The following is a 25,424-nucleotide window of genomic DNA, read 5'->3' on the forward strand; positions in this document are numbered from 1 at the left end:
TTCACTGCCTCTCTCTCTCAGGGCCTCTCTCTCTCTCTCTGTATTTACAGCAGCTGTCTTCATCGCCTCTGAGCATCACCAGCGTGTCAGGGAAGTAAAAGCGTGACAGTCAGCAGTGGACAATGAAGCGTGGGGTACTGTTGATTTATTACCTCCACCATGTCAGCCTCTGTTTGCACTTAATCTCATAAAATACATTCATTTTGTTCAGGTGAGCGTAACCTAACAGTTTACCCGGAGCATATTTTAGCATACATCATGTCAACCTGTCAGTAACAGCTGCAAAAAAAAAAAGAAATAGGCTCAGATTTATAGGATCTTTTTGGATATTTAAAGATATATTACAATATTTCTAATAAAGACACATGAAATAATGTAGGGAGGTAATGATGATTGTATAAAAAGATTTAACACAAGTCATTACTTGCAAACTGTCATTAAGATTGAGAGAAGCCTAACTGAACATTTAAGAAAATATTTTTTGGCCTTTTTGAGTCTCCCTCCTGGGAAGTATCTCATATTACTGAAAAAATAACACTAAAAATAACAAAAACTAGGCTGAAACAAAGCATTTTCACAAAATCTAAACTAAAACTAACAAACCAGCAGTAAATTAGTAAAGACTGAACTAAAATTCCAAACAAATAAAAGTAAAAACTAATGAAAGACTCAAAATTTGTATAAACCAGCTTACAAGTAGTTTAGAGTGCTTATAAATACTTCACAGTAGAGTTTATTTACATATTAGTACTAATACAATTTCAATTATAGGAGACAGTTTTAGAAAAAGACTTTTTGAAGTGGAACACTTTTTCTATAAATTCGGATATTTTCTCTGAAAAAAGTGACAAAACAAACACAATGAATAAGACGAGGTAGGCCCTTTTATTGTTATTAGTATTATTATTATTATTATTATTATTATTATTATTATTGGGGTTTTATGCTTTTATTCCTCAAGGACAGCTGAAGAGAGACAGGAAATGTGGGGAGAGAGAGTGAGGGAAGACATGCACCCAACAGCGCCAAGACCAGGAATCAATCCCACGCCCGGTGCGATGAGGACTCCAGCCTCTGTAAACGAGTGCCTGCTCTACAAACCGAACCAAACTGGCACCCAGGCTGTTGTTTTTAACACTTGCCAAACACAAACACCTCACCTCTCTTAACACCCAAAGCAGCGCTGTGTGTCCCATTCTGCTCTCTTGCTTGTGTAAACCAACATAAATCCTGTTTTACGCTTTTATCCACTCAACAAATGTGAAGGGAGGCAGGTCAAATGGAAGTCCATGCACTCTGGGGATCTCCCTGATACTGTGTGGCTGTGAAACTCTTTACCTTTGTTTTATTTTGGTCCCGAATTTGCCTTTAGTTTATTCATGAAAAAGAAAATGAACAAAAAAATGGAATTCCTGTTGTGGAATGAAAAGAGACCATCTTAGAGGGGTGGACTACTTTAAATCTTTAACCAAATGAAAGAGCAAATATGTAGCTTCCACCAAAATGTACAAGCCTACACCAGATTCTTTGGCTCTAATGAAAACAGCAATGCTGAAAGAGCTCAGCACAGAATCAGAGCAGATGTTGGTGACTTTTTTAGTTTAAGAACAGAGGATTTACCAGTTATAAAGGTACATTTTACTTACATCTGTTTTTCCCATGTGAATTAAGTCATGCTTCATAATAGATTTTTACACAAACAATTACAGTCAATTCTGTTTGATGTAAGGATGTTTCCAGGCGTCTACTCCCCCTTTCAGCTAGAACCCTAATTAAACTACATTTAACTGACTAGTCTAAAGAGGAGAAAACACTTTAGAAAAAAGTCAGAGCATAGCTACAATTAGCTGCTAGCTCCGCCAGCCTTTGTTCCTCTTTGCTGATTGATATCGTATTTTGATGTGCGACCCCTTCTCACTTCGGTTGAGTAGTTATACGCGAGTATAACCCTTGACAGCCTACACACTACTTTTTTTACTAATAAAACATACTGTGCTGTTCCGAATACTCGCTAACTGCTAAGCTTCTCATATTTCTGTCTGGTGAAGTTCCAGGAGGAAAGCTCTGTTAGGAAGTTGGCGGCCATTCACTGAAGCGACAGCGGCCTCTAGTGGCAGGAGGCTCATTGTAGTTTGAAAGAGCATTAGACTTGGATTTCAAGCCCGCATTAGTTCGACTCATAAACCTTGTGCCAGCTTTTCGGTAAAGGAATTTAATCATTTAACTGTTCAACCACGCACAACCCTACTTTGATGATGATATCAGGATTGGCAGATTCGATCCTGCGACCAGTGCTTCGTGGACTGTATCCTCTTTACACAGGTTTCTGCCTTATCAACTGAGCTTAACCAGGGCCCATCAGTTTAAAGAAACAGTATGATCCATCAATTCGATATGAAATACAGTCATCCACTTCAACAGTTTCTTGTAAAGTTTATCATACTCCTGATGCATATTACAAACTACTAGATGATGAAAAAATTGACAAAATTAGCTTTTGCCTTCCTGATACCATAGTTTGTATCAGGTTCAATAACCTGCATGTACACATGAGGACATTTCATTTTAGATTTCTCTACAACATAGGAAAAATCTCTGCTGTTAGAATTTTTTGAGATAGTTGTCCAGGATGTTCAGCAAAGTTTAGGTAGTTTGCTTAAATGGTGGGAAAATTTGCTGTTTGGATATTTCAGAGAATTTGCTTGCAATCTTCAAGTATTTTTGTGGATATTTAGGGGATAAGTTAGAATATTTTGGAGAGTTTAATTTGAAGTTTTGGGGACATCTTTGTTTTTTTTGGGGGGAGGGGTAATTTTGGGGTAATGAGATTGTACATTTTTGGGAATTTGCTAAGCGATTTTAGGGGGTATTAGCTTAGAAGTTTTGGGACTTTGCTTGAAGATGTTCAGGAATGTACATGGAGTTGTAAGTGGATTTTTTGGGGGAATTTTAAGCCTCTATGAAAAAGTTTCTCTGAAATTTTTGGGACTATTTAAGGAAATTTGGGGGTACTTTTATGGGATAATTTAAAAATATGTTTGAGATTTTTTACTGAAATTTCAGGAAATGTCTTAAAAATGTAGGGAATTTGGGGGTGCAGATAGGGGGTTTAAGGCGCGCCCCATGTACATGGTCAGCCTGGGTTCCTGATTCTGTCCACTGTCCTGTCCATCAGGAGCTGCAGCTACACTCATGACTATGACTCCAGTGTGTTTGTTGTCTCTGTGTGTAATACAATAAGGTTGAAGAAAGCTACTGTTAATACATCTGAGATTAAAACCTAACATCTGTGTCCGTGTTCAGCAGGTGCTCATGATTAACTGCTTCTCTCTTCACTAGTTTTACTCTCACGTCAGTGTTTCTAGCTCCAGTGTCTTAGTGTGTCCTCAGATTAGATTACTCCTATAAATCTGGACTCATATAACGTGAGCACTTCCTAGAATTACACGTGATTTTATTATCTAAAGGAGAAGTACAAGGAGACTCATAATGTTGTCAGTTTGAAGCCCTTTATTGCTTGAGACAGTCTGGGCTGAGTCAGAGTCTGGAAACAATAATTAAGACTTTTCTTTAAATGAAACTAAATTTTAACTTTCACTCACTGGCCTGTATGTTGTTGTATCGTTTGTCTGTAAAAGTTACCTGAGTGTCTAACTTGTTTTTCTTTCACCAAATGTTGTGGAGTGTTGGTAAAACCTCCTTGAACAATTTGGAATTTTTTAAGGTTGGGTTGTAAAGGGTACTTGGCAATAGTAGTGGTGTATTGAAAGTTTTTAAGCATTTTATTTTCTATCATAAAGTGCCTCCACGAGGTACTATTTTGCAATGTGTGCTTCGACTATCAGCAATGTGTTCTTCCACCTCGGTGAATCTGAACCAAGGTTATAATGGTTTTAGAATTTTCATTAGTTTTTATTTTTATTTTGTTTTAACTTTTTGTTTTAAATTTCATTTTAGTTTTTATCAGTTTTTTTCCTTCTGGTTTGTTAGTTTAGTCTAGTTTTTATTTTGCAAAAATGCTTCATTTTAGTTTAGTTCTTATTAGTTTTAGTGTTAGATTTTGTTTTATTGGCAATATGGGGAACTTGTCAGGAGCGAGACCCAAAAGGGCTCTTCACTTTTCTCTTATTTATTCAATTTTTATGTTTGTATGCAACTCAAGACTGTAGAAGGTACTTCCTATCAAAATGAGGTGATTTTACAAACTCCAGGCTTGGATGTCCATTTCAGTCAGTCTGCTGCTGTCAAAGAATAAAACAAAGGAGATTTTTCTGTAATTTATTTTAATTTAGTTTTGTCAGTACAGAATTAAGTTTCAGTTAGTTTTCCATCCATCCATTTTCTATACCCCTTGATCTGTTCCGGGTTGGGGTGCACGGGGAGAACATGCAAACGCCGCACTCGAGGGCCCTGACGGGAATCGAACCAGTAACCTTCTTGCTGTGAGGCAACGGCGCTAACCCCTGTGCCACCATGCTGCCCCTGAGTTAGTTTTCATTTTTTGTAAAACTTAGTTTTTATATAGTTTAAGTAAACTAAAATGTTTTTTACATTTTGATTTTAGTTATTTAGTTAGTTTTAGTTAACTTTAATAACCTTGATCTAAATAGCAGTTTGCTTCTGCAGGCTTTGTCAGAGAAAAAAAAAAACAACACAAAATTAAGCTCAAACTAGTTACTTCAGCTCAGTTTTCCACTTCAACAGTGTTTTCAGAAGGTTAACATATTCCAACCATAGCTTTATTCCTCTAATTATCAGCCTCTAGACGAATAAAGTAAAAGTTATGAACTTAACTAGATGACACATTTCTTTTAAGATCTTCTAGTCGAAGTCAGGTTCTCCGATTTATCTTCAGAAAGTTGAGCAAGGTCGGTAAAACCCCAGCATTGGGTGGGGGAGGGAACTCTTGATGGGGAGTGATGCAGGCTGCAGGAGTCTGTGAGCTACTATCCTCAATCAGAAATGTGCTAAAGAAGTGTTGTGAAGTCTCACTTATGTTTCACCTTACATTTCATCTTTCGCTTTGTATGAGGGATTTACCGGTTGATTGACATGGAATATGGCCAATCCATCTGCTTTGCAAGGATTTAGCTTTGGATACAGACACATTAGCAAAGGAAATCAAAACAGAGTGAAAGAAAACGATGTCAGATGTGTTCCTTTTATCCCTCCCCCCTTTCCTTCATGCATCTCCAAAGAGGGCTGTAAACATCATTCAGTTATCAGTTATACAGTATCTACCTTCAAAATTATGACGAAGAGGATGCCAAAACGTGCAGAAATACCCTCTTTGGTTTAATATCTGAACGTGCAAATAAGAGTTTCTGCCATGTCCGCCATTCATAGTCAGTTTTCTCTGATGTGGATTTGTGTTAAAACTGAATGTGTTCTTTATGTAGATATGGTTTCTGATGCTGTTTAAACCTGGAAAAACTACAAAGGACAGAGTAATTGGACTGTAATGTGTGAGCTCTGCTGTGTTTTCTCCCTGAGGGTCAGGTCTCTGTTATGTTACCTTTTCACCACTAGATGGAGACACAACTACATGTTTGATTTGTAGCCAACTTAAGGAGAGGTGGACATGATCTCATCCCATGCAGGATGTTATAAATAGCATCAGAGGAGTGGTAGTGTAAACACTTGAAATTAGTAAATGCAAATGTAATGACAGTCTTATTTGCATATTTGCTTTGGTCTAAGTCTTTGTTGGTGAGTGAAATAAAAACAGTGATACTGGATGTTTTATCCTCTCTGGGTTTTTGTATTTATATTTTGAGCTTGTGCCTCATCTATGTTTTCTCTTAGTTGTTGTTGTTTCCTGCCGGCTCTGAGCCTCACAGCAGACAGCGCTCATGAATCACTCCTTATCGGGGTCCTCTACTGTCGGGAGGTGCGGTGACTCAAGCTGCTTGGCTGAACAGTTCTGAATCACTCCCCCTAGTTAAAATCCCGCCCGTACAGGCTGCAAGAGGACAGAGGGCCATGCTCGCTGGCGCAGCATACTGCTTTAAAAGTCAGATTCTGCCGATACACACTGTGCTCCCACATCCAAGCCAGGGCTCATTGGCACTGCAGGCAATTAAGTTCACCCATGCAAGTCAATTCAATTATGCATCTGTGATGAGCCCTGAAATACCACAGAGGAAGACGTATGGGTGGACGTTTCACTGGACCACTTTGCATTAAAAATCAAGGTTTACATTTGTTATTTAAGCATTATTCTACTTGAATATCTTTGGAAACGCTCAAAAACAAAGTTTAAACAAACATAGCAGATCTGCTGTTTACTAAAAAGATACAACAGGAGGGCCATTAATTATAACAGCACTTTGACTCAGTGAAGATCCACATCTCTGTAGGACTCTCAGCATCTTTGTTTTTTATTCTGGCTGCATAGAGAACCTAAAAGCGAGCAAGCTGAGACTGAACAGCATGTAAAACTATCGCAGAATAAAGCAGCCAGGCTGTAATGGGAAAATAAATGGAGCATTCTGCGTCGTGTCTCTCTGGCTCTGTGTGGATTGTGTATGTGTGATTGTGTGCGTGTGGACACAAACACAATGAGCTCTCTGAGGAGCTGTAACTCAAAGGGATGCTGACTGAGCTGTAGGAGAGAGAAAAAAAAACACAAAGAGTTGTTCCTGGGAAGATGGCCGCTCCTGGCACCGGATCACAGCTCGCAGAGCAGCAGCAGAGAGTAGCGAGTGTGTGTGTGTGTGTGTGTGTGGGTGTGTGTGTGTGTGTGTGTGTGTGTGTGTTTGAGTGAGCAATATGTAAAGTAGTGGGAATGGAGGTGCACAGAGACGCTTACTCATAGCGTCTGTCCATTGAAAGAGCCTGAATGTCCCAATCAAGATTTCTGATATTCAGCTGTTTAACTGTAAAGTGGGTTCAAAGTAGGAGTGGGAGTTCCTTGGTAACTTGCAATATGATCCTGTACTATACAATACTGTGTGGAATGATGTGATCCAATATGTAGCGAGACGATGCAGTATGATACAGCATGACACTACATCATATGATAAAACACATCACAATATGATATGGCATCACAAATGACATCATATGACTCAAAATGATATGATACAGCAGGACATAACAAGATACAACATGACACGATTAAACAAGGCAACAAGGCAAAATAAGATAGATTACGATAAAAGGGCATGATATGATATGATATGATATGATATGATATAAGTAAGGGTTAATGCCTGACGAGGTGTCCAATTATCAGGGATTAATTAAACAACAATTCCTTTCCCCTAGCAATGCCTAAGGGCTTGACTAGTAACTGGAAAAGTCAGTCCAATCCCATAATGTTCTTAGGGAATGTAAATGTTATTCAGTACTCCGGTTAATAGGACGGGCCATAGATACAAAGTCACAACAGAACATAGAACTAGACCGGTCAGCGCACTTTCTTAATGAATTTATCAATGAAAAGACATGAAGACGAGGGGGACAGAGAGTCATCTGTGATCAGACAATAAACCTGTACGTTAACATGAAAAGTCATGATCAGACTATAAACCTTTAAGTTAACATGAACAGTCATCTGATAAAAAAGCTTAGTTTTAGCAGACCAGCTGTTTGAATAAACAGAATTAAACCTCCTTCTGCACTACAAGGTAACAGAGGTGAAACAGAGCTGTCCAAGCCCTGCAGGTGCTGATTCTCTGTCAGACACCTCAATATTTATCAGATATTATCATGCCATTTCCTTTGGCTCTACAAAGAAATAATGGCTTCTTTTCTTTTGTTTTATGTTATTTAAATCTCCTGACTATAGTTTCTTGAAGTTAGAATAGGAGGGAAGTGAGGTTTTTTTTTGCACCAGTCACCTCTAAGAGTTAAGGTGAGCCTGGAAACAAGATGTACGCCAGATATAGGAGATAAGATCGTCTTGAGTTACTGGTCTTAAACCTGGAGTCTGTCATTATATTTATGTCAGTTTAGTGACGGTTGATGCCGGTCCTTAGGCTGGCGGTACTGTACTCCCTGCTCAGATAATACTGTATGTCTGCCACAGGTTGCTATAGTTACTCCTACCATATAGTGGCTGTTGCGCAATAATTAAAAACAGTGTAATGATTTTTTGACCAGAACTACGTGTGAAGTTCAAACAGTGTCCATATATCAGAAGTTAATGGACACCAATTATGGAGCTATTATTGTTGCAAAAGTATTTGCAAATGCGTACAAAGATCTGCGCACAATTCCACAAATGCGTGTACAAATCCACAAATGTGTGTACAGATCTGCAAATCCGTTTAAAGATGTGCAAATGTGTGCAAAGTTTTGCAAATTTGTACAAAAATCCACAAATGTGTGCACTAATCTGCAAATATGTAGACCAATTTGCAATTGTGGACTTAGTTCATTTTGGTTCAGAATCTGCCTCTCAACTGGCTGTCATACACACGTGACTTTTGCAACACTTGTACCTCACACAATTTGTACTCAGATCCATAAGTGTGTACTTACATCCGTAAGCATAGAAGCTGGGTGTGTTTCCCTCAGCGCAGGCTCACAGGCAAGGCTGCCTTTCTCATCGGATCTGCATCACACGGGAGGCAGCAGTTAAGACTTAGTAACGGCTCTATATAACGCCAGTATGAAAGGAGAAATGTTATCATATTATACTGCTGTTGTTATTATTCATAATTTCATTGAAAGAGTGAAGAAAATAATGACTTCCTTATCTCCAAAATCGTATCACAGCGGCGTTGAATTGCCATCTCTTGAAAGCAGGGGTTCATTGTGTTGTATTTAACAGAAATCCCCATTATGATGCTGTATGAGCTGGGTGATGTTAGCAGTAAGATCGATGGAGTGGTCTGTCACATTTATATTTATATGAATAACAGGGGAAGAGAAAGATTGTCGGTTTTGCATGGAGCTAAATGGCACCGACCAATGCTGACATCTAAATCACATTACTCCGCTAATAATGGATGTGTCAATCAAATGGCTGAGTAGCAGTAGCGCGGACTTTCAATCACATAGTCCAGGTTTCAAATCTTGCAATATTCTAAAAATGTATTTCTTATTACCTGTTTGGTTTTTGCTGGTAACTCTTATGCACTAAACTGACAGGCCAGATGGATTTGTTTCACACATCCATCAGGGAAAGCTTCAATAGGAAATGTTTGAGAAAAGGCAGAGGATTTGAAAAGAACTCGGATTGTGATTGGGTGAACGCTCTGTCTATCACATCTCTATGGGCCAATAAGAGCAACAAAAAATGTGATGTAGCTGCTATCCAGCTGCGCAGCTACTGAGGAATAACCACAAAACATGGTGACTATAGATATGTAAGTACTCAACTTTTGTTGTTTTTGTAAAGAAAACAACTCACTGCTGTTCTTTGCTCTTCTTTTAACGAAGAAATGTTGTCAAGTTCTGATAAAACTGGCGCTTTAGGAGCATCCACTAATCTCTTCCTCCATAACTGCACCAGCTCTTGCTGCTGCTTGTTTACGTCACAACTCTGCTGCGCCTGAAAGTACTGCCCCTCGGCGCTGATTGGTCCTGTCACTTTCTAACCGGGCCCGAGCAGTTTAGACGGGAGCTTTGCAAGATGGATTCGCCAGTGAGAAACACAGAAACAGGCGTATCCATCTGCTTTGCAAGGTTACTTATGCACTGCACATGAACTTAATCGCTCAGGCCAGGAAATATACGCAGTGTTTGTTATGCTGGATGCTATCGGTGAATCAGCATCAGATCAGAATCCGTGCATGCACTAAAAGAAAAATAGCCAAAATGCTTAAAGAAATCTGTCCTGTTTTATATTTTTAATGCAGGTTATCACCATTTCTTATCCTTCACAGTCCAAACAGGCCGTAAAAAGACAAAAAGAAACAATCCCACTGTTGCCCTCTGTGCTCTCAATCAGTCATGTCACCCTGATATTGCAGGTTGTTGTCGCCTGTCAAGAGCTTTAATGGTGTTCAATGAAATATTGATCTGCTGCATTGTGGGAAGTGAGGGATCTAGTTCGGTCTACTTTTATGATATTTCTATTTTAGACTTATGCAAAGGACAAAAATAAGGATATCTCAGACGGTGTTGTCTAAATTTCAACTTTTTATCTTCTCTCTTTCTGTGAGGCCTTCAACCTTACAAAAGTGCAAAGCTAAATCTCTGGAGTAGCCCTTTAATTAATTCCATCTATGTTATTGCAAATCCTTTCTGACCCAGATCTGAATAATGGTGGTGGTAACAAACTTCCCCCAGTACATGAGCAATGTGAGAGCAAGATCAAAGACTGGTTGTGCAATTACATTATGCACACCTAATTGTATCACTCATGTTATTTTTCACATCTCTCAGTACTTCGTACTCTACTTATGTAATGCTATTTATTGTGCTCTGACTATTAAAGATGGGCTCTCTTGAATTAAAGGTCTGAATAATTTTTTTCTGGAGGAAAAAAAACATTATTTTATAAACAACCTTAGAGTGGAGGGCTCCCATGGACCCTTAAAGCTCTTAAAGGGTCTTAAAGCTCAAAAAGAATTTTTGGATTTCAAGTTTTTTTAAAATTGTTATTTGGCATTTTCATGGTATTCAATGTGTTTATCTGCAAATAGCCAATTGTGGGTTCAGTTTTTTTCCCCAAACAGTAATCATTTTATTGTAGCTTTCATTCTACAGTAATGTTAGCAGTTGTGACCCACAGTAAGAAATCAATTTACCTAGGGTCTTGCTGCCTACCTCCACTTTTTAAAAGAGAGGTCTTTTCATTCAAGTGAGTAGTGCACTATTAATAGATGTATAGTTATGATCTAGTGAGGGGGAAAAACTGTTAAAAAGTGACACAGCCAGGCTGGTTTGCATTACCATGCACTGCAGCATGTTTGAGCAGCTTTTTGCTAACCACCATTAAATCTTTTAGCCCTTTAATGTCAAATCCCATTATGTGTTAGCATCAAGCTAACAAACATGAACACATTCTGGTGGATCCGTGAGAAAGTGAGTCACTTGTAGTATTTCAAAATCCTGCCAATTATTGCTAATGACGTTTACTCTTGTTTTCTTTATTTTATTTAAAATGCATACCTAGTAGTTTAGCCAACACTCTTGTTTTGACTGGAATAGCTGTGCTCTGGCAGTAACTTATGTAGGGATGGCCTGGAGTAGGGCCCTTGTACAAAAATGACAAACATTCATTTGCCCTGTCTAAACAGTTTTAACTGAACAACTAATACTGATGCTTCAAGATATTTAATTCCTATGCATATCATTTTCTAACTTTAAAAGTGTCACATCAGATTTAACATATAGGATCTTTTTGCTTCATTGTTTGTGACTTAAAGAAGTCAGAAATCACAATCTAAATACAAACTACCACAGAAGGGCCCTTGCACCCTGGTGCATGTCAGGTGTCACAACCGTGGGTGTGTAGTAGCATCCCGTGCAGTGTGGTGCACAGCCATTGGACCATGTAGATCCTCCCAGAACTTTTATTTAATCAGAAATAATGAGCATATTGCACTTTGTATATGAGGTAGCATTGGTTGTCAACAGTAGGTGGTAGTATGACAAAGCTGGTAATATTTATAAGTGATTAGATCGATATCTTTTTATTATGTAAAATTCAAAGAAGATAGGATATTTTATGATATTGGTGTTACAGGTTTACAGTAGGTGGTGCCACAGCAAATCCATGAAATGAATGTTTGAATGTGTAGAGTGGGAGACCTTGATGACACGTGACATTTAAAGCAAGTCAGATGTTTAGAATGAGAGTTACACCAACTTCCTGTGAAATTGGCAAGATGCTGATATGCTCGCCATCAGCTGTGAGGAGTCCTTCAGTAAAACATGTCAGTGTTGTAGACAGATATTGAGCATTTTAGCTCAAAATCTGAGCTTGATAGTTTCAGCACAGTATAAGAGGAATGAACAAATGGTTTTGTTGGCCAAATACGCCCTTGCTCCTAACACAGAGAAAGGGGAAGATATGTGGGGAAATGTAAGTTCAATTAAATTTTATTTCAAAAAAATAAAAAATACAGGTTTTGGTATGCAGGAGTAGAAACAGTGATTTTGAGTTGACTCACAAGATATGCAAAAACTTTTGAACAGGGATATTGGGGCTCAAAGTCATGGAGTCCCATGAAGCAGGCGCTACATGGTGCAGAAATGTTATTAACTTTCTTTTGGGGGGTCTTATAAAAGTTTTAATTCTCATTTGTAAAGCTGTGCAGCAATCCGTCTATATTAAACCCTGTTGTCTTCTTCAGTTCTGCTAAGCAGTGTTAGCAGAGGAAAAGCTCTTCTGATTGTGTGTTTTGTGTAAAAGGCTGCGACTGTGAATCCAATCTCATGCTCTGTCAGAGAGATATTTCTCCATAATTTGATTCTAAGAGAGGACTGTATTAAAAAAACACCACAGGTCACCAATGTTTGAATAATTTCTCTAATCATGCAGAACTGGCATCAGGAAACACAAGCGAGCGTCAATCTGCTGACAGCCTCTCAAACAGAAGCATGAAATAATGTGCGTGTGCTGATGATATTCTTTAGGGACTGATGATGAAATAGCGATGGCTGAAATTGGTCAGGAAAAGACAGTCACTCAGGTATTGGAAGTGACACCTCAAAGTGCTCTTTAATATTAATTCCACTGCCTAAAGGCCACTTGTCTGACAGAAAGAGACATTATTGATCCAGCTGATTAATTTATTTACTTTCATCTCTATGTTGACGTGCTCAAACATGCTCAGCAGCCTTTGACATTCTGTTTGAAACCTCGCACGCTGACAGCGTTGTCCTTGTCACGCTCTCCTTCAGGTCGATACCTGCGGCTGAAAATGTTCCGCGAGGATCACGGCTCCTGGATGACCATGTTCTTCAGCACCATCCTCTTCCTCTTCATCTTCTCACACATCTACAACCTTTTCCTGCTGATCGCTGGAAGCATGGAGTAAGCCATTCAGTCTCTCTTTCTTTGTATTTCTCTTTCTTTGCTCCCTTTTTCTTCCCTCATTCTCTGCTTCCCATTTGTTAGTGACTGTACTCTCCCCTTTGGCTGCTGTGATTGATCTTAGCGTCTCGCCTGAACACAGGCTCGACAGCAGTCTGATTAATCAGCCCAGACGTTGAATCACAGGTGGAAGCAGAGAAAGGGAGGGCGTTTAATCCTGAAAGATCACCCTTAGCTACCAGCACTTACACTATTGTGATCTTCACTTCTTTTTTAACACTTCTCCTGATGAAACAAAGATTTTTCTCTCTTCAGCTCTATACAAACATGACCAAACTTCTGAAAACATTTCTAAAATATTCAGTGTGAGCTGTGGGAATGTCATTAGACAATATTTTTTCGCCAGTCCAACTAAAATATCTGCAAGAAGTCAGGATGAGCTTACATGTGAACACAGCTGGAAATGTTCAAGAAATATTCCTGCAAGCAAGCAGGAAGGGGTTAATACTTCCTTTGACTGGCGTGCCATGGTTAAAATCTTCATAATGTAATATTTATATATTTTATAATATTTATTTTCTACTTGCCAATATATTTTTCTCCACTCTTTGTTTAAACTGCATATAGCCTACAGACTTGGTTTATAGATAGCTGGGGCCAACCCTGAAATCTGAAATATGTATGTGGCCCTCAGTGGAAAAAGTCTGCAACGCCCCTGGCCTAATCGGTTGGTCATACCCCCATGTACGTGGGTGACCCGGGTTCAAGTCCAGCCTGTGGCCTCTGACTCTCATGTCCCCAGTTCTGACTCCATGCACCGCCCTCCTCTAATTTAAGGCATAAAACACCCCAAATACATCTAAAAAATAAATCAATGCATGACTGCAACCTAGTGAGAGAGAAAAGCTGTAAAAAAATGACACAGCCAGCCTGGTTTGTAATGCCATGTATCGCAGCATGTTTAAGCAGTGAAGTGGCTGCTTGTAGTTGAAGCTGAACGATTTGCAAAAATAATCAAATTGCATTTTTTTCCCCCAAATATTGTGATTGTGGTTTAATATGCAGTTATTCTTGGGTTAATCGTATGTATTTTTCCATAAATAAGACCGTTTGTATTGAAAACAATGAAATTATTTGCAACGCGAATTAATCCATAGTAGAATGAATCTGAATATGGGGGTGCAACAAGCTCTAAGCTATAAAGGAGGCAGCTGGGGTGGAGGAGGTGAGGCTGGCTACCAGCTAAACGCAGCTGGGGTATGACTTTCATGAAGTAACGCTAGGCTTCATCAGCTTCGTTTTGCAAATGTGATGTAATTTGCTTTGTTTAAGGGCATTATTATTTTTATGTCATTCATTTTGATTAAGAAAAAACTTACATAAAACACAAAAAGGAGGATTTTTGTAACCATTATAAAAAATTGACACTTGAATGTTTGCATAATGTGCATAAAATCTCTGCTGCTGCAAAAAACTGATTTATTAAACTGGTATTTTGATACATTTTAAGTTAAAGAAATATTGCAACTTCAGCAATTTGAAAATTGCAGCAGGCCATATTGGGATTTAATCTAATTTGTGATTGATTGCCCAGCCCTACTTGTAGCGCACAATAAATGAGGGTAGGAAGTGACTGTGGCAGCTGCACTTGCAGTCAGGACAGCAAATGTTTCTACACCAGTAAATTGGCCACACTGGTATATGAGACAGGCAGGCTTTTCGGTTATAAAACAGACATTAAAGTATATTTTAGGGTGTGCGCTGCATTAGAATAAAGGGTCATTCTAGTGTCTGACTCTGCAGCCCATGCACTCTGCATTATCATGTCCCCTACACCTTGTCTGACAGGGAAACCTTCCAGCTGTGAGGGACATCTGTGAATGAGCAACCAAGGAAGATTTCTGGTGCATCCTGTCCTGAAATGTTCAGGTGTGTGTATGTTAAACAGCTTCAGTTTGAGCCTTGGTTTTCCCTCCTGCGCCCCTTTCATATGCAGAGAAATCACTGTGCACAGCAAGCCCGACACCCACACATCAAGCTAGTGACAGGAATCCGTTTATGCATTTGCAATGTGTCCGTCTCCAGGAAGGAAACATGCCCTTGAAGCCATCCAGCGCGACACGAGGTCGCCCCAAGGTGATTTAGCGTTTGGGTTTGTTTAGGCTGTAAAAAAACAAGCACAGCAGGTGTCTATGCAGGTACAAGCTGTTAGAAGGGAGGCCAGCGCTGTAATGGAATCTGTCCATACAGCGCTGCTTTCCTTACAAACAAGGAGCAACTATCCATAAGGTGCAGGGAGATGAAGGGCTATTAGCTCTCAGGAAAGGTGTTGTGTTTTTCTACGGCCAAAGGGATGAGTTTGTATAACCAGCCCATCTGTCACTCCGGCCAGCATGGTGACACCGGCATCCATCTTGTTGCTCTCTCTGGTTGGCTTAAAAACAAAAAAAAAAAAAAAAAAAAAAAAAGGAAGCAGAGCAGTGAGAGGCTGAGCAGAGAGGGGGCAGGTCCGCTGAGACGATGAATGTTGCTTGCTCAGGGAAAAGTTACATTTGCAGTCGCTCTGAGTGCTTCTGTCACAAAGCGGATCCTCACTGTTTTACTGCCTTTAAATGTCAAGAAGAGGGCGCCTTTTAGTCTGTCAGTGCTTTTTTTCCACTGGCAGAAGTGTTTCACTGGATGACATCCAGATAATTCTTCAGAAAAAATAATGAGAATACTCAGACAGTTTGAATGACATAATATATAATTTATATCCATCTAAAATCTGCAAGTCACACTTAGACTGCTTCAGTTGAGAGACAGCTCAGGGAAAATTAAGCATCCACTGCAAAAATATATTTTTCTTTAGTCTACTATTTATAGGGTTATGTTTGAAAAAAGGGAAAACAAAGTTTATTCAATGAAATAGTTTACCCAGTTGGCATCTTACAGATAAATATTCCCATTGAGTGTTTTATTTGGTTGAATTAGTCTTTCACATTATTGTTGGCTGATGTTATGCCTCTTGTTGTAAAAAGTCAAGCAGCTCAGCTTTTATTTCTTTGCTCATTAGGGGAGATAACTACACCAATACCCGCATTAACCAAGTATGTGTAAAAAAAAGATATATATATATATATATATATATACATATATATATTACCATTTTATTGCAAGATGGATATACAGTTTTACATAATGAGAAGGCTCTGCTCAAAAAGATGCTCCCTGGGTTAGTCAAGCAGCATGCTTTGACTTTCTATAGAGTGCATAGCTTGAAACCTAAATAGTTAGAAACAGACAATGATTATTGAATACAATAAAAATACAATAAAATGAGTTCAAAAGCTATGAATACATAGTAGCATAAATCTCAATAGAAGGGCGCAACAAGTGTTATGCTTTAAAGGAGGTAGCTGGGGTGGAGGAGGTGAGGCTTGCCAGCGGCAGCAGCAGCAAAAGCGTGTTGATACAGCATTAATGCAAGCAGGGATTAGTAAGAGATATGTCATATTTAAATACACTCCTGTGTTGAGAGAAAGAGCTGCGATTTGCTATTAGAGCTGTGGAAAAATATCGATACGGCAATATATCGCGATACTTTGACATCCGATACAATATCGATACTTCAACTCTTAATATCGATTTTTTGGTAAAAAATAAAAATTCATATTTTAGCTGAGTTGAAGAAAGGAAATTCCATTTGCAAGCTCTGTCTTTCTGCCGTGAAATATAGCAGGAAGACCACCAACGTATTGTGTGATTTACATATACATCATCTCTATATTTTTCTCCGTTAACTGTATAGAATATCGCAATATATCACAATATCGTGATATTCTGATATATCGTGATACTGTCGTATCGTGACCCAAGTATCGTGATGCGTATCGTATCGTGAGGTTCTTGCCAATACTCACCCCTATTTGCTATGGTAGCTTGGGGGTGATAATTGGGATCAGCTGGCCATCATGGCTGGGCGTATGATGACCGTGTCCTGTATGAACTAATGCTTAGCTTCATTTTACATTCTGACAAATATTGTCTTTTTGTTTTCCGGAGTAGTTGACTTTTTCCACAAAAAATAGAGGATAGAGGTAAAGGATGACCGTTGGCGCGAGTCACTGCTGTACCAACTGCTGAGTAATAGAAAGCATGCACTGGTGACAGAATTCAGTGGTAAGTTAGCAGTTAATAGTCTTATTTCAGCTGAAAATACAAATTTTTGGTCATTATTTTTTAATGATGTACACTGCAGGCAGTATAGATCCTTAGCTGATGTAAATTAATATGTTAATAGAAATGCTTGGAGCTATAATGGTACACTGGTAAAGACTCAAGACAAAGCTGTGCTGTTACAGTACCAGCATACATGCATTCAGTTAAGAGGTGAATAAAAACTGAACCCCACTCCATTCTCTTTCTTCTTGTTTTTACCTTGAAGAAAAACGAAGTACTCAGATTTCAGCAGATGAACTGTAAAGTAAAAGACTGATATCGAAGATGACAAGGCATCTTAGAGGACAGTAGATTGTGTTATGCTTGTGCATCAGATTAATAGTACTGTGTGTAGTTTTTACATGAGAAATAAATAGGAGGGGGAAAAAACAAGTTTTAAAATCCAGCTTGATAATAGTGATGCCAGAGCATATCGTTTATACACACCAAATAATTCTATCTAATTTGAAAGGTTAAAGAAATGTTTATAAATAAAGGAGAAACTGTCATTTTATTTTAGAAAAAATGTAAATATTAGAATAAAAACACACATTTACAGTGGTTTCCTGAATTTTTCCTGAGCTGATTTTTGTGAGCTATAAAAATGGCTGACCAAACACCAACCAATTTTTTGATAACTCTGCAGAAAAAATAATGGTCGAGTCAGACATTTGTGGGATGTCATATATTTTACATTCATGCAGCTTTGCACATTCTCAGTTCATATAAACCACGTCATATGCACATATTAAAAGCATAAATCACAGCTGTTTCATTGTTAAACTGATCAACACTAAAAAATGGTCTTCATTATTTCCCTCATTTAAAGTTGTAAAGCTCTCCTCCCACAGACAGAGGGCGCTGCTGTAAAGCAAGTGAGCACACCCCTGCCAAAACACCTGTCTTGTTTTTATATACACCCATCTCGACCTCCCTCCCTCCTTAAACCCCCCCCCCCCCCCCCCATGCCCCTATTCCTCGCTTGTTTTCTTTCTGCTCCACCAGTGAGTCCGCCGAGGACCCGGGCCCTGCCAAAAACCATTAGTGTTCACATCTCTGTTTAAGACCGACATGTAAGAACAATGTTCACACTCTGCCAGGACAGCCCTCTGAAGACGAGGCTCCGAGGCTGCTGCGGTAGAGAGCGAAAAATGTTGACAGTGTCTGCTGGGTGGAGTGGGAAGAAGTGCTCTGGCTCGGATGCAGTGAAACTTTAAGTCTTTTGATCTAACCCTTCTTTATTTTCTTTTGCATCCACCACTCCCACCATTCCCTCACCCCACATGGAGCTGATGTAGTTTTCTCTTTCGCCACAGCACAAAAGAAGAAGTACTCTCCCTTTGTGGCTGCAGCTGCCCCTCTGTGGAAATGAATGGTGTTTTTTCTTTTTCATTTGTCCTGAAAGAACAAGCCGCTGTGAGGCATTATTACCACCGAGGGGTTTAAAGTGTATGTGTTTTGGCACTGGTCAGCTGGCTCTAAAATTGAGTCATGACTGCTGTGCAGATGCTCCACTGGTGGCAACACACAGACCAAAAACACATATTGTTCACGTCTGGCACTAAGGTCAAAATTGTTTATGTAAAAACGTTTTTTCACATGCACTTCTTAAAAATTCTAGAGAATTCAGAACAGGCTGCTCCCATAATCTTCCTGACTTGATGCAGCTCACAGCAGGAGACTTTCCATATTGGACGGGACAGGGAGGACTTATAAAACAGGATGCAATGGGGAAAAAAAACACACAGGAACGATGGATGACGATTTTACATCAGAGATGCTTGTAATATTACCTGCTACAGTCACTTGTGTTATCATGGTGCCAGACTTTCCTGGTAAAATCAAATACTACTGAACATTTTTACGCTGGCTTGTCTCATTTTAGAAATTTCCTGGCTACCATTACACCACAAATACAAAAGAACACTCCAAGCAGCTTTAGGAAAAGGCTATTAAAAAGAATAAGGCAGGGGATGGATATAAAACCATTTTCAAGGGTTTTAATCAGTTAAATCCAATATCAAGTAATGGAATGAATATGGCACATGAAAATCTGCCTCTATCTGGCTACTCTCACAAACTGAGTGACCATGCAAGAAGGAGACAAATGAAAAAGGCCATCAAGACTGAAGGAGTTACAAGTTTCAGCAGCTGACATGGGAGGGACTGCATACAACTGCCATTGCCCGGGTTCTTCACCAGTCAAAGCTTCATGGGAGAGTGGCAAAGAGAAAGCCACTGTTGAAGAAAACAAACATTTCGACCAGAGGAGGACATCCTTTGGTTTGATGGTGCTTTCTGACCAACAGACAAGACGCTATGTTAACCACAAACACACCATCCCCAATGTGAAGCATGCTGGTGGCAGCATCATGCTGTGGGAATGCTTCTCAGCCCTGGGAGGCTTGTAAAGGTAGAGGGTAAAATGAATGCACAAAATATAGGAAAATCCTGGAGGACAATCTTATTCAGTCTGCAAGAGAACTACAAGTTGAGGGAAGATTTATTTTCTAGCAAGATAATGATCTGAAGCATATGCATAAAAGCTACATAGAAATGGTCCAAAGACAACAGTTTGAATGTTCTGGAGTGGCCAAATCAAAGCCCAGACCTCAATCCAAGAAAATGTTTGACTGGGGCTGTTCAAGCCTGATCCCATGCAACCTGACAGAGTTTGAGCAGTTTTGAAAAGAAGAATGGAGTAAAATTACAGTGTCCAGTGTGCAAGCCTGATTGAGACTTATCCACACAGACTCAGTGCTGTGATTGCAGCCAAAAGTGCGTTTTCTAAATACTAACTTGAAGGTTGTGAATATTTATTTAGGCACTTATTTTACCTTACATATTTTTACTTAATTGACATTACTTTGAAGTATTTGGCATTAAATATGTTTTATGTTATTTAAAAGTGAATACTTTTCATAGGCACTGTACATGGAGATTGTTCTGGTCCCTCCTGCTTAACCATGATGCATTTCCCTGACTATTTCCTGCTGCATTCACACATTGGCTCACCCTTGACTTCACATGAAAAAATTCACAGGGTTTTACAGGAAATCTTCTGGGTGAAAAAGTAGCTTTGTGGTTTCCTATCTGGCAAATTTTCATCAGTTTTGTACATTTGCAAATTAGCTTTAACAGTGTATTTGAGCTGCAGTGGGACAAAGAGACGAGTTGACATATTTCTCCCTGTCCTGATGCTGTATGCTACCCTCACCCTCCACGCATTACTATGCTTTAATTTCCTTTGACCTTTCAGTCAGTCTTGAGCTCTTGATTTAATTAAAAAACTAGCGATAGGTCTACAAGGAAAGGGCACAAACAAGGCGGTAAACAATAAACGATAAGAGATGACACGTATCTTTTTGAATGATGAGTGTTTATTCATGATTAGTCATGTAAAAATGGATTCATCAAAGCCATTATCTCTGAGAGATTTCCCAGACTGTGTAATCTTCCAAACCTCCAACAGTGTGTCGGCTAATATTTAAACAGCCTCTTCTAGGTCAACAGCTATCAACCTGTTACCTGGCTCATATCAGAGGGGAGGGAAGAAATACAGCACCCCAGGAGCTGTAATCCACACTTGTTACCGAACCCTCACATCTGGGCTATTTGCATTTTAATGTAACTGTCAGATTAAGAGAGGGGAGGGAGGAGGAGGATGTTGTTTGTGTGAAAGCAAGGGAGTGTGACCGCCCAGGGAGTTTGACGGACTTCTTGAATGTTCTGTCACGCCGCACAATCCCATTCCACCATCTTACAGTGGCCATTACCAGCCGAAATCAGACCCTAATGAGGTGGTGTTATTTAATTAAGACGGCCTGATGCGTGGCGCACACATTAATCACGGCTAATTTAGAGGACGGGGTGGTAAAGTAGGCAAAGGTGGAGGGAGTAGGAAAAAAGGAGGAGATCTGGAATGGGACAATAAAGCTGAAAAATGCTTCTAATTTGGGGAACGGATGGATGAATTTGGGGTAAAAGAAGGGTAAGTCGAGCATTGGAGCAGTGGAGGAAGGGGGGCCTGGAGCTGCTGGATGTGTTTGATGAGCAGCAGGGAGGGATGCATGTGGCATTTGACTAAAGCAATACACTGAGCAGGATTAGACCCCATCATTGTCTCTGTTTACCATGATCCTTTGTGCTGCGTGCATACCGGTCCCCCTCGTCTGTCTGTTTGCCTGTCTGGCACTAAGCTGGGGTAATACCATGCACAAGTGGATTTCAAAGGCTGAATAAATAGCATGTTGTGGTATGTAAAAGACTCCTGTTGCATGCAATCCCACATGGGACCTTTATTTTCAGTGGCATATTTCTGGCTATGGGCTGTAGTTTACTTAAAGCTTGGGTTTTCAAAATAAAAAGCAGAGCCTTTTGGTTTCAGAGAGAGGTTTTAAACAGCAGAACCAGAGAAAGACAAACAATACATGGTATTTTTACAGTGTTGTGATGCGTTTTGACCAATAAAGGCATTTTTTCAACAAAACCGGATTTGAACTAATTTTTATAATGCTCTCATACTTTATTTTGTAGGGTAAATCTCAGACTCCTTCAGGATGTGCACACATGGCATAAGAGTTTAAGCTACAAGGAGGTGGTAAGCATCTAAGAAAGGGTCAAATGTAGCTCCAGTCTGTTTTTTTCCCTCCAAATGTTGTGTACTTTTTGGTTGCTTGCTGATATAAGCCAAGAGGTTTTTGCTCCAGCCTCAGTCATATAGTCTTGTGGGATTTTGTAAGCACACTTTGCAGGTCCAGTCTTGAGTATTGCGTTTACTTTGCTGGATGGCTAAAACTCTTCCAACTGTAGGCTGCCTTCTTGACAAGCAATAATGATTTGTCTTTTTCTATATTCACATGGGCCAAAAGATACAACTTTGAGGATTTGTAGAACAATTATGGGCCTGTGTCCGCAGCTGCTGGTTTTTATGATGCAGTGCTCCTTTTCAATACAAAACCAGTTCAGTCCAGCTTTTTTAGCTCTAAAGTGCCCTCATTATCACCTGTTGGTTTTGCATGGTGCTCTCTGTTAAAAGCAGTTTAACATTTGGAAAACTACCGTGACAATGTCACCACTGCTGACCAATCAAAATCAAGAGGGGGCAGGACTTCTGATACCAGCAATGTGAACCTTGACCCATCTTTTTGAGAATGCAATCACCAGGTCAGCAGTGGTTTTGCCCTTGAAACTCTCCCATAGATGCCATTTTTGCCCTGTCTCTTTTTTATCGTTAAATCATGAACAATGACCTAAAGTGAGTTGTAAGGCCTGCAGGTCTTTAGATGATGTTCTGGGTTCTTTTGTGACCTCCTGGATGAGTTGTCAATACGCTCTTGGAGTAATTTAGGTAGGCAGGCCCCCTTAGGGGGGTTCAACATTGTTCCAAGTTTTCTCCATTTGTGGGTAATGGCTCTCACTATTGTTTGCTGGAGTCCCAAAGTCTTAGAAATGGCTTTTTAACCTCACCGACTGATGTTTTGACTTTGTTTCTCATCTGTTCTTGAATTCCTTTAGATGGCAGCATGATATGATGCTTTTTGAGATCTTTTAGTTGACTTCACTTTGTCAGACCGGTTCTATTTATGTGGTTTCTTGATTCTGCCAGTTATGTAGGCCTGTGTGTGGCTAGTCAAACTGAACTTAAATTTTCCCAAAAAAAATCACAGTAAATTCATGATTAAGAAGCAAGCAAAGGTCAACTTTCATAACATAGGGACTAGAAGCTCATTAGAAGCTCTCCAAAATGGTTGTGGGTGCTGTAGGCTCAAAAGAAGTAGCTTTTGACGCAAGTCCTGAAGCTGGTATTTGTATACGCAAGCAAAGCTTCCTCACTCAACATGCACAAAATTGAAGGATTAGGTGTATCCCTGGGTACTATGGCCATGCTTTCGGGCCATTTTAATGACATGGGTGAAAAATCAAGCTAGCAATCAGTTACCCTCAGAATAATTAGTAAAAAGAGGCAATCGAGGGCTTTAGATTTAGATTTATTTCGGATTCAGGAGAAAATGCTGCAAGTAGCTTTGGCTAACATGGATTATTTAATAACAGCTTATTTGACGGACTTCACATACACCCAATTCTGCTTGGAGGTTTAACAAAACTCCACATGAAAGCCAAGGGGTTTTGCATGTGTAAAGCTACAGTGACAGTTGTCCTCGTGGAACTCGTGTCCCATGTCCACACAGGATCTCTGGAGTTCAGTCACCATCAGGTTCTTGGTCACCTCTTCTTCTCCCCCGATTGCTCAGTTTGACTCAGTGAGCAGCTTTGGAAGTGTCCTGGTTGTGGGGTTAGTGAGTGTAGAGTAATGAGGATAAAAATTAAAAAAGTGAAGGGTGTCTGAATACTGCAGTGTATATGCACATCATATTCAGATTACTTTGTTTAGCATCTGTGCATTTGCTGCCCAAATAAGAATAAATTGACTGAGCAATAGTACACATGTAGTGTAAAGACATGATCTAGAAACCTGTTGCACTTTATAAATATTTTGCCATTCCCACTGGTGGACCTTTCTTCCCCACCTCCTCCATCTCTCTTATGCTCACACATACCAACACTGACTTTCTCAGCTTATCTCCTGCTGTCTTTCACACTCCTACATGTGCACATTACGCTGCTATCTGATAAATGATTCATTACGTATTTAAGGAGTGTTTAAGAAGTGTAAATCTTTTCCCTCTAAAGTCATTTTCTCCTCTCTCTCAGAATATCCCTGAAACAGACCGTGTGCTATATGTGGCTGTGAACTCGGTCATTTTCTCTCTCATTATATTATCCTACCCGTTTCTGGGACAGAGGGGAGGAGTGTCTGCGGAGGCTAAAGCCGACGCATACGTCACTGTCACATAAAGAGAAACAGCCACAGTTGTAAACAACAAACTATCATAACCTTGACACTAGTGGGTGTCCACTGGGAATATATAGTGTATAGTTTATATTATAGATGAGCATAAGCCTGTGTAGATGGAGGCTGTGGAAGGTTATGGTGGCCTGACTGATTAATTGTATATGCATGTTAGTATGTAGCTCAGCACAGCAGCACTCAATCTTGTCACGTCTTCTTCTGATGTTTCACAGCTATAAAAAATACCTGAAATATGACACCTCCATTGTTTAATCTAACATTTTTATGTAATGTTCCAGGTAGTGTTGCCTGATTTGCTGCTTAGTGGGCATTTTTATTAAGAGAAATTCATCATAAAGCATATACTCGCATTTCCAAATACCACACAAAGTCAAGATGTATTTAACAAAGGACCTAAAAGAACCTAAAAGGCACTCATTTCCATTATCCAAATGTTTTGACCTGGATTATTTGGTGTTAGCTGGGTTAAAGTCATCTTCAGATGGTCAGGAAACTATGACGTTCTGCTTTTGTTTTGAGCTCTATGAACTACAAAGTGCAAACAGGGGAGTGGCTAGGAATTTTCAGCCCCCAGAAAGAATATTACACAGGGTCCCCCTTAACCTGCTAGCCACCGTCATTTTTACAAATATCTATGCATTTTAATGTACTTCTGAACCATAATTTCCTCATTTATGAGCAGTATTTTTACTTTGTTCACATTAAATCTACCTGCGTTATTTTGCGGTGCCTGACTTTTAAGGGACGAGCAGGGGGCCCCCAGTATTGTATTTTACTCTGTTTTATACAAAATTCAGTCTGTTGACTGATACATTTAAGCTGGGAAACACTGTGCAATTTCAAGCCGACCATACGACAGTCATGGCCGACTGTCCTCTCTTCCTGTGCGACTGCATCGCTTACCACGCATGACCATCGCCCACGATTTGTGTGCTCACATTGTACGATCCAACGGTTGTGCACGACCTCAGTGCTCACACTGTGCAGGTGAAGTCGGGACAGCCTGTGACAGAAACCCATGGAGTTTCCTTTTTAAAAAGTCACACACTGAGGGTGAGGTGTTTCCAGTCATATTCTCTCTCTCTCTCCCCTCTATCTCTCCCGCTTTCTCTCTCTCTCTCTCTCTCTTTCTCTCTTTCTCCCACCACCTCTCTCTATCCCACAAACACAAACAGCATCATCATCCGTGCCAGCCTCAGGTCCCCTGGTAGAAATATTTCCTGCTCGTTTATTTCCTTTATCATAGCAGGGGTGCATCAGAAAGTCATTCCAGCTGTTGTCATGGTAACTTAGGACATTGTCTGACTGTTTACAAAGGAAAACAATCCCCCAAAGTTGTTTATTCTGCTCACATTTCTGCTCTCAGTGTGAAGTGTCTGGAGTGGTATGACCAAAATATCAAACTTGCCAGAA

General features: G+C 39.7%; 1 protein-coding gene across 3 annotated transcripts in view; it reads left to right on the top strand.

Annotated features, from left to right (window-relative positions):
- The window catches only part of tmem117 (transmembrane protein 117), a 114,762-nt gene that overhangs the window by 38,432 nt on the left and 50,906 nt on the right, over window positions 1-25,424 (top strand). For all 3 annotated transcript variants that reach the window (XM_041794997.1, XM_041794995.1, XM_041794996.1), the window contains exon 3: window positions 12,805-12,937. In XM_041794997.1, coding sequence (XP_041650931.1) covers window positions 12,805-12,937 — 133 coding nt within the window. The remainder of the gene's footprint in view (window positions 1-12,804; window positions 12,938-25,424) is intronic.

Source organism: Cheilinus undulatus, linkage group 9 (genome assembly GCF_018320785.1).
Source record: "Cheilinus undulatus linkage group 9, ASM1832078v1, whole genome shotgun sequence".
NCBI lineage: Eukaryota > Metazoa > Chordata > Actinopteri > Labriformes > Labridae > Cheilinus > Cheilinus undulatus.